General features: G+C 29.2%; 1 protein-coding gene across 2 annotated transcripts; it reads left to right on the top strand.

Annotated features, from left to right (window-relative positions):
- The first annotated feature begins 8,966 nt into the window (after positions 1–8,966).
- On the top strand, positions 8,967–10,432 carry LOC127084901 (uncharacterized). Of its 2 annotated transcripts, none has more exons than XM_051025424.1 (2): positions 8,967–9,215; positions 9,387–10,432. In XM_051025424.1, exon 2 carries the CDS (start codon positions 9,398–9,400, stop codon positions 10,028–10,030), a length of 633 nt encoding a protein of 210 aa, XP_050881381.1. In that variant the 5' UTR covers positions 8,967–9,215; positions 9,387–9,397; the 3' UTR covers positions 10,031–10,432. The 2 variants fall into 2 exon arrangements, with proteins under 2 accessions (XP_050881381.1, XP_050881382.1); XM_051025425.1 differs by having other exon boundaries at positions 8,971–9,145.
- The last annotated feature ends 269 nt before the right edge of the window (positions 10,433–10,701 follow it).

The raw sequence follows: 10,701 nt of genomic DNA, 5'->3' as shown, positions 1-10,701 counted from the left end.
CATTTAAAAATCCAAAGATGATTTGCAAAGCTCATTATTTTAAAATATGAATGCTATTTCTATACCTTTTTTACATTAAATACATACATCATATATTTTTTTTGATAAAAAATATTTTTTATGAACAATGTATTAACAGTTCGTGAATAATATCGATGAACGGTGATTTTAAAGTAGTGAAATAAAATTGATTAATAAAATATAAAAAATTAATTAATAAACTAATGAAGTATAAATTAATGAAGTTGGATAATAAACATCTATATATTAAAAATAATCTTTAATAGTACACCAAAATTGATTAGTAAAAAGTAAAAAATAAGTTAATAAAGTTTAAAGTTCCTTAACAAACGTCTAGGTATCAAAAATAATTTTGAATAATCATTAAAATTGGTTAATAAAATATAAAAAATTGATTAATAAAATTATGAATTTGATTAATCAAACAATTTTATATCAATATTATTTAATCTAAAAAAATCATTATATATATATATATTTTTTTTTTTTTTTTACTTTTCACCGAATGAAGAATAAAACACAATATCTCTTCTCATTTTAAAAAGACCTCAAAGATGACAAAAACATGAGACATGTGATGCTTTAGAGAAGTACAGTTAGAAAAACAAACACTATTAAATCTATAGAACTCTAATATTCTTTTTCTTACTCATAAAAAACTCTAATATTCTAATCTAGAAAACAGTTAAAGACTTTCATTTAACTTTTTTTGTATACATTTAAATATGTCAACAATAAATAATAAACTAAAATACTCAAACTTCTAAAAGCTAAAAGGTCCAACTAAATAATAGTTAAACTAAAATCCTAATTTTATCATATATTATTGTAATTAGGTTCACTTGAATATTATCCTCAAAGTTATAAAGATAAAACCAGAAAAAAGATTTTTGCACTCACAAGATGATAGTTTTTTTTAATGCAGTCAGCTAGCACGTGAAAAAAATAAATAAATGAAAGCGATCTAGAAAACTATATATGGAGAAAACTTGAAAAATAAAAAAATAATGGAAAGTGGGGGACAAACTTTAAGTGGGTGAAAGTTGGGAAAATAAAAATACTAATAAAAAGAAAGTGGAGGGCATGCTAGAAGATAAAAAGTAAGGGAACGCTATTTCTGCACTTAAATAAGTGTCCCATATTTGGAAATTTTAAAATGCTTTTTATATAGAGTTTAATGGTGATGCACTGACATTGTAAAATTTTTTTACACTGTCATCCAATATGAATATATCATTTCGCCATTTCATATCAGTATTTTAAAATTTTCAGTCTGACTTGACGGGATGCATGATCGTCATTGATTGACAGTATAAAATAAATTTACACTGTCAGTGCATCACCCCTTTTCTCTTTTATATATTCAGAGATATATTTTTGGACGCATCTAAAATTATATAAGTTAATATATTTTGATTCACTCAATTTTGAATAAAAAAATAATTCTAAGAAGCATCTCTGTATGATATTTAAGTGTATTCGGATATGCATCTTCGAAATACCCTTTCTACTCAATTATAATGTTTTTATTCATTAAATTTGATATTTTTTAGACCAACATATTTTAGATCATTTTAGGACAACATATTTTAGGATGGTATATTTTAGGTTATTTTAAACAATGAATTTGTTAGAAAAACACATACATTAATTTATTCAAACATAACATACAATTATGAAAAAATCCAAAAAATTGGGTATATGGCTAACCCTTTCTGTCTCGGCAATCATGCCTTCTATGATGGTCAAGTGTAGGTTGCCTTCCTAAAAAAATCATGCATTTATATCTGATCTCTCCATCTCCGCAATACACCTACAAATTATTGACACGTCTAAAGTGTGTTTATCCCTAGCATTAAGTACCTCATGATTAGCGGACCTAGGTGGTCTTTCAAGAGTGTTTGGTGTCATGATAGGATATGACATCCTAACTACTACAAAAAACACTTTTTATCTCGAACACGAAAATGCATAATACCTCGGCTAAAGAAATGAGATAACGAAGGGCGACATAAAAACTCGTCACTTATCACCTCGGTAGAAATAAAATCGAGAGATAAAATTATATGGACATGGGTTCGAGCCCCAGCGGCTGTACTTTTATTATTTTCAAAATTAATTTATCTTACCTTTTGGTTTACAAATAAAACTGATGGGTAAGATTACTTATTTTTTTAAAAAGAAAATCGTTATATGGTTTACCCATAATATTATATTGTTTACCCATAATATTACATTATTTACCCAGAATATTACATTGTTTACACAAAATATTAAAATAAAAATTAAATTCTCTAAAAATCTAGATAAAAAATCAAACTCTCTAGGTGGGTGAAGATCAAATGTTGGTGCAAATATATTCTCCAAGGCTTTGCATGCATTTGATTCTGAATCATAACAAAATAAGGGTTAGATAAATAAAATCAATATTCAAATATATGATTTTGTGCTCAAATAAATATTTAAGAAAATAAAACCTACACCCAAATAGTTTTCCTGCTCTTGATATCCATCTTAGAGAACTTTTTCAAACGTCTTTATGTTTCAAGCGCTTTATGTTCCATGTAGGTTAAATTTTTAATATTCAACATGCTTTTATAATGGATGTCCCTTAGGTTTCACGCGGATCACTAATGACAGATTCTTGAGCGTTGATAAACATTAAGTGGACGACAAACATTTGTTTAAGGGTGTTGAATATAATAAAAAAATGCTTAACTATCCCCTCGATCACGAAGAAAATCGAGGTGAATAAGCTGTTTTTTTAAATTACATTGTTTACACAAAATATTAAAAATACATTGTAAAATCTGTTTCCCAATGAGAATTTTTATTTTCCATGTCCAAGTCTCATGTAAGATGCTAGATATATGTTTGCCAATGCGAATTTTTATTTTCTACACTTGCAATCCATCCCAAAGATCTGTAGTAGCAACTCATGATCAAATGGACGGTGGTGAATATTTCATCTCTTTGGGGCTGCTACATATAAGTTAGTCTTAGGGTATAATCTATTTTTAATGAGTATTTTTATAGTAAAATATGATTATTAAACACCTCAGTTATATTATAAAATCGAGGTTTTTTTTATCTTCTCCTTTTAACTATCACCTCGGTGATGACGAAAACCGAGATGAATAATCTTTTTTTTTAAATTACATTGTTTACACATAATATTAAAGTAAATTGTTTACAACAAATCTTTACTCTTATTACTGAATATCTTCGTTGATATCTAGATTTAGTTGCATTCCCTTCTTTGTTCAAAGGTTAAGCTACCTTCCTTGTTGGTTAAGCTACCTTCCTTGTTGATTAAGCTCCATTCTTTGTTGTTTAAGCTATCTTCTTTGTGTAACTTGAAGAAATAATGATTTTATGCACTTGCAATCTATCAACTGAGTACTCTTAAAAGATTGAGATCCCTTTTTTAACTAAGAGTTATTCCAAAAATACAAAAACGACAACATCAACATCATTATGTGAGATAGATTGCAAGGGTAGAAAAAATGTTTTGTTCAAGATAGAAGAACATTGAAGATTTTTTCTGTCTTGCAATCTATCCTAAAGAATGATGCTTGTGAGTTTGGGACAACTTCATATTAGTAAGGATTAGGGTAAAATATTATTATTTTATGTCTCGGTTAAATAGAAAATCGAAAGATTAGAACATTTTGTTTACACTTATAAACAAATAAAATCATAAATTGCGATAGCTGGGAATCAAAGTTTGTAATGGATTGTTTTTTCACCTCGGTATTATAAAAAACCAAGGGAATGTATGTTTTTTTTTGTTTTTTTAAATAATAAAGAATAGTGTTCCTTGGCTTTATATCTCGGCTTTCTATTGTTCGAGGTGAAAGTTTCGTCATGAAAAACATTATTTGTTGTAATGCCTATAGAACCATGCATGTAATCGTCTGCATGGGCCCAATGTACATGAGCTACTACCATGCGATACTCCACTACTATCAGATGACTTTGAAATCGTCAAGTATCACATCAATATCTCTACAATGGATGGTGGGAGGAACAAACTCTGAGGGGTGTCTCGAAATAATCTGCAAATAGACAAACTGGCGCATCACTCGCTCGGGCAAATAAAGATAAATCAGAGCTAACCCACATGTCATCCATCCGGAGTATAAGGAAATGATGTCCAGCTGTCGCGTCTTGTGGTGACCCCTGTATGGGTAAAAGGCAATGTCGTCTACTAGAGTACGATCAAGATACACCTGAAATCACTCGATCACATTATTCTCTATGTACGACGCAAAGGCAGAAGCACGTGTCCAATCCTCAATATAGGTAGGCACAAATTCCCACCCGATGATGCAAAGAAAGAGGGAGATGATCCATCCCTAAAATATGTTTCAGATTAAATATTAACAAGTGTAACAAAATAATTATGAAAATATTAGTAACAGTCTCGTAAATAGCATGTAGTTCCCTATCATTTTCTTTGTCTTCTAAAGAGAACCCTCACCCAACTTCGAGTACAAGTATATCAAACATGCGACCCCCCAATTGTACTCATGAATCACCGTCAAGTCGATGAAGTACTTAAGGTAGACCTCGCCAACATAAGTTGCACTCTTGTCCATAAAAATGGACGTGACAACCTAAAACAAGAGGTAACACCTCAATGCACAAGTATGATGGTAGTCAACCTGTATATCATCACCTTCGGATTCCTTAGCCCACTGTAGGTGGTATTTATAAAGCTTTTCCAAAAATTTAAATCTAGAATGAGCACCTATGGTGTCAACTACCTCTTTTGAGGCATTAGTAGGGTAAGCTCCTAAACGGGTGACCATCATCTCCATGGCTTCCTCTCGACTGAGCCTTATGTGGCCTAGTAATTTCCCCATGATGAAAAGATGTAGGAGGCCTGAGATGTCATCTGTGTGATGATCATCTCGCCAATAGAAATATGAAAATATAAGGTCTCTGAATACCATCTCTCAATAAATGTCGCTCACATATCATGGTCTATGGTCATGTATGGAATAACACATAAGGTGGAAAGACCGGAATAACGGATGTCATTCTTAAACCAATCAATGATGGGTTGTTTCAAATCCAATATCTTCCTATTGTGATTTACCAATTTTAAACACATACGCTCTTGTAAAAATATATATCACCATCAATCGCAGTTTAATTAGTTGAACACATATGTAATGAAAAAGTAAATAAATATACCTCTCCTTCCCAGACATGCCTAGCAACATGGTTTGCATAAAGATGAAGTAAGGAGATGTGAAATATGCCTCTTGGATAACTCTCTAAAGGGGCATCACCAGCGGCTTCCTATTGGGCTTTAAGGGTTTCATGTGCTGCTTCATCATTTGGGGACTCGTGGCCCCGTGAAGTAGAGGCCCGAGACAGACGACTACGAGAAGTAGAACCAGATGGTTGAAAACCTCAGCGTTGTGAATCATCAAACGAGTTATCATTAAATCATGGCCTTATGGTTCTGGCTACGACCCTCTCACGTTGTACATACACGATTCATGACACACTATTGAGCCTAATTCTTCCAGGATTGTTTTCAGCCATTGTACTTGTGTTACAAACAAACACTCACATCAAAAATTCATCCAAAATTCGTCCAGACACAAATTCGGAGAATCACAACTTACTATCATTCAAATAATTTTTTTTTACAAACTTACCAAATATAATGGATGAGAAATAAAAGCTTGAATGAATGAGAAGTTTGAATGGATGAGAAAGAGCTCCAATGTTAAAAGTTTTAATGGATGAGAAACTTGAATGAATGTGAGAGCTTAAATTATTTTTTTAGTAATTTTTAGAAAATGAAGGAGGAAGAGGGAATGCTTAGCACAAGTATATGAAACAAAAGCGTCGGAGATGCATCTCCTGACCATCCACTGAATGTTTGAATTAATAGTGTTTACAGAGATGTATCTTCAAACACACCTTTTACGCAAACGAAGACGAATTTCAATATTAAATTTTGGTAAAAATAGGGTGCCTCATCATTTTCTACCGAGGAGTGCCTTCTCTGAATGACTTCAGAACCCTATCCTCTACATGCACCTATAACGAATCGTATGTTTGAATTGATTCAGAGATAGATTTTAACTTTTAATTTTTTGTGCTCTTTTGATGAAATATGATATATTGGTAATAGATCTACGAAGTGGATTTTGTTAATAATTTAGATATTTACATGCGAAGACCTCTTGATCAATATTGTTGATCGAGTTGTTTGTCTAATTTTCTTTTATCTTTCTGTTTGCTTTTCTGTTTTCATCTTACATTTCTTGTGCATTGTTGCTGTCTTTGTTATACTTCGGCGATTATTCACCTCTTTACTATTTTTTAGTAGCCACTAGAAAAAAAAATTATGCATCATTATATTTTTTGAGTCAGACTTTATTATACTTTAACATTAGACAATTGTGGAAACACTAATTTTCTTGTTCCACAATATATGCACTTTAATTTATAGCCGCCATTTTAATCCACTGTCCAGGTGTAGATTTCAGCTTAATTATCAACATGATTTTTTCATCCTTTCGAAAAACATGGCGATTCTTTAGTTATCATGATTCATATGGAATATTTAAATTAATTTAAAAACCAGTTGTTTTTGGCTTATTTACCAATTGTTTTATTATAGTGTTTTATTTTCCAACTTTGGCAACTAGTATCAAAATACATTGAATGTCAGCTATATGCAATTAGACCATGTGATTCCTCAGTTACAAAGATTTCATCTGGCTTTGTATTTTTAATTATTAATATGAGCCAGATATAGAATTTGCGTGAATCAATTTTCTTCTTTTTCTCTTTGCAAGTGTTTTTAAAATATTATTTATTTTTTTGTATATTTAAAACTTGATATATATATATATATATATATATATATATATATATATATATATATATATATATATATATGAATGTAATTGATATACACTGACAGTGTAAAGATTTTTTACACTGTCAGTTAATCACAACCATTGATCTATTTAAAATGTTTGACTTTTATTTTAACCATTTAAAAAGTAATACAAACGGATGATTGTAATCATTGATAGTGTAATTTTTTTTACACTGACAGTGCATAACAATTTCTCTCTATCTATCTATCTATCTATCTATCTATCTATCTATCTATCTATCTATCTATCTATCTATATATATATATATATATATATATATATATATATATATAATATATATATAATATATATATATATATATATATATATATATATATATATATATATATATATATATATATTACTAGAGAGAAGTTGGTACTACATCTAACTCCTCACTTATATTAAATTATATTTGTACTTTTCTTTTCATTTGAAAAATAAATATGTATGTACCTTTAGGTAAGATATTAATAAATAAATATGTACCTATTATTTGTGGTCGTAAGTGAGTAGCAATTAAGATATCATTTAAATTCCTACTATCAATTATGGAACAATAGAGGACAAAATAAAGTTTTTCATATTGTAACTTTGCTTAATAATTCCTTTTATTTTATAAAGATATAAGTATTGGTAATATATATAACATCAAAATTAGTTAAATAATGGAGCATTAATAAACAAAAGAAATTGAAAATAATTCCTTAAATAATTTTTTATTTATGTAAAAAATATAGATAATTTAAATGAACTATTCATTTACAAAAAGATAAATTTATTTTAGATCGAACACCAATAATTAAAATATATTTTCTCTCTAAAATTAAATAATTAAAAAACAAAAAAATTACACTATATATTTTAAAAAATATATAATCAACTTTAGATTCTTTTGTAAATCAAATATCATCTCTATATAATTAATTTTTTGAGATAAAAAAAAATCACACTTAACAACAAAATTCTCTTTTAAAAAATTTAACAGAAATACCTATGATTAATTTTGAATTGGTCAATACTATCTTTTGACAATTTTTTTTAATAAAAACAAAAGATAATTAGATGCTTATTTCTTAATTTAAACAAATTCACATTTGTATTCTTTCCATTGAAAACTTTAGACATTTTTGTCTGCTTCCATGACAATAACCACCCTTTATCTATTAACCACCCATTCACAATGGAATGACTGTACCTTTACCATCATTTCATTGCCCTCTAGAAAATTTATTACACTCATATTTAACCTAAAGTTTTTACCCTTGAAGCTACATTAAAAGCCAATTTACCTATGCTCTATAAAAATTACCAAAGGTAAATTTGAAGGACAAAAAGTGCTATATGAATGTGATCATGACAAGTGGCCTTGTGAAAACTATAAATGAAGAAAAGAAACCTTTTTTTTTATCCCCACAAAGAAAAGTAAAAAAAATACATAACTTTGCTATTAATTAAACAGATGAAAAGAAACACAGGTAAAAAGCATCCACTATTCACCACTTATGTCACATGAAATTTAACATCTATTATTATTTTTTTTCGTTCATTTCACATTAAAGATTCCAATACATATACTTTGTCACATAACTTCACTAAAAAAAATTACGTTAAATAACTCAATTGATATTTGTGTAAAAATCAAACAAATAAAGTGTAATTTTAAATCTATAATATCTCATTTATTTATTTTTAAAGAATAAAATTACGGTCACTAAACTATATAAAGATCTTATCTGTAGAGTATAAAATCAAACTATTTAAATTTAGATTTGATAATTTAGATTAAAAAATTAAAATTGTAATTACTTAAAGTTGATTGATCATCGATATTCTGACTAAGTGAAAGCGAAAAATATCACACTCGAGAATATCGTTTCTATGCCACATATTTTTCAAATTTCATTTATTTTTTTTCATGCAATTAAAATTGGACAGTTAAAATCAATAAATGTATCACACAATTACTTCATAAAGTCCAAATCCTTTTACCTTTCACTATCAAAAGTTATGTTATGTATGAATTGAGTTAAATAGATGAAGTTGCATCATTTAGAGAACCTCTAGAGGCATAAATCAAAATCAGTTCTGTCTTATTCTTGCCTCTTGGGACCTTGCTGCTGTGTACTTCACCTCTTGTGGGGATGTCCTTGTTCTTCTCTCCATCAAAAATATACCATAAAACTACACCCTCCCTTCATCTTATAGAGGTAACAAAACTTCTCAAATTATAGTATCAAGATTCAAGTTTTTTCTTTGAAGCTTCTTGTTCCAAGAAAGGTATATGTATTATCAACAATCCCTTTTTATAACTTTTTATTGTGAAATTTTTTATGCACGCGTCTCTGAAAATAATAACGATTATGATTGATTGACAGTGTATAAAATATTTACGCGGATAGTTTATGAGTTAAATTCTTAAATTTTTTTGTTGTAATTTGTGATGTGTAGGAAGAGAAAGAATGGATGATAAGTATAGGCTAGTTAGGAAGCATAGTGAGCTATGGAGAACATTGAGAGATGGAGATTTTGAAGAAGAAGAAATTTGGGATGTTGTGAAAGAAAGAGAAGATTACACATGTGAAGAAGTTTTTCACCACAAGGCAAAGAACAAAGAACTATCATCTCTTCTGATTCCGATTGGTTCGAGAACGATTCCGATTCCGAGGACTAGTAGTGAGAGTAGTAGTGTGAATTCATCAGCACCGGTTAATATTCCTAATTGGTCAAAGATTTATGGTCATGATGATGATAAGGTAAACAAGAGTGTTAAGAATGTTTCAAGGTATGGTAATGATAATTATGGTTACTATGATGATCATGAAGGTGGTGATGATCATGAAGTTTTGAACCATGGCGAAAGAGGTAGCGATGATGATGATGATGATGGTGAAGATGAAGATGAAGATGATGATGGTGATGGTGAGTATGGTACTAGGCTGCCACCTCATGAGATAATTGCGAGAAGGCTTGCAAGGAGTCAGATTTCTTCATTTTCTGTTTTTGAAGGTGTTGGTAGGACACTTAAGGGTAGGGATCTTAGCAAAGTGAGGAACTCTGTCCTCATAAAGACTGGTTTTCTTGAATCATTATGATTAAGGGTTTTTCAATTGATCAAATTTGTGAGGTTTTAAATTACGGTTGCGAACTTTTGTATTGCATTAAATTTTGAGAATTTGAAATTGCAGTTGTAATATAGTTGCAAGGACTTCTCAATATTTTCGGATGCAGTACTATAATTTAAAACCATAGTTAGTTATAGTTAGAGTCATCTTTAACGACACGTCTTTAAAATTTGTCATGTTTAAGTCACGAGTAAATAGGATCTCATAAATATTTATCAAGATTTAGTCGTGACTAAAGATGGTCCAGTTATAGTTTAGGTATTGATTATGTGGAATTCATTGAGTTATTGTAAGTTGTTTAGATTATCCTTACAAAATATTATGGATGTGTTAGGTGAAGTATTGAAATGAGTCATATAGCCATTTAACATATTTTTCTTCTTTATTTATGTTTTTTTTTTAAATTAAGTGTTGGCTTTTTATAAACAAGTCACAATCTTTCTCTCAACACAATAATAATACATGTTTTAAATTACTTTTTAAATTTTCCTATATATAGATTAAATAAAAAAGAGGTTATTTATACTTAAACATTAGTTAATTATGGTTTAATTAAATGCAAGACAAGTTATTTTAGGATAGTTTCTATTCCAACATATTTGTCTGAATTTTGTTGTTGTGGAATCCATAGTTGATAGTTG

This window comes from Lathyrus oleraceus, chromosome 5 (assembly GCF_024323335.1).
Source record: "Lathyrus oleraceus cultivar Zhongwan6 chromosome 5, CAAS_Psat_ZW6_1.0, whole genome shotgun sequence".
In the NCBI taxonomy this organism is placed as follows: domain Eukaryota; kingdom Viridiplantae; phylum Streptophyta; class Magnoliopsida; order Fabales; family Fabaceae; genus Lathyrus; species Lathyrus oleraceus.
This window is presented reverse-complemented; position numbering and strand designations above follow the sequence as displayed.

Bases quoted from the DNA above. Each gene is read 5' to 3' on its own strand.
- LOC127084901 (XM_051025424.1), top strand. From the start codon at position 9,398: ATGGATGATAAGTATAGGCTAGTTAGGAAGCATAGTGAGCTATGGAGA.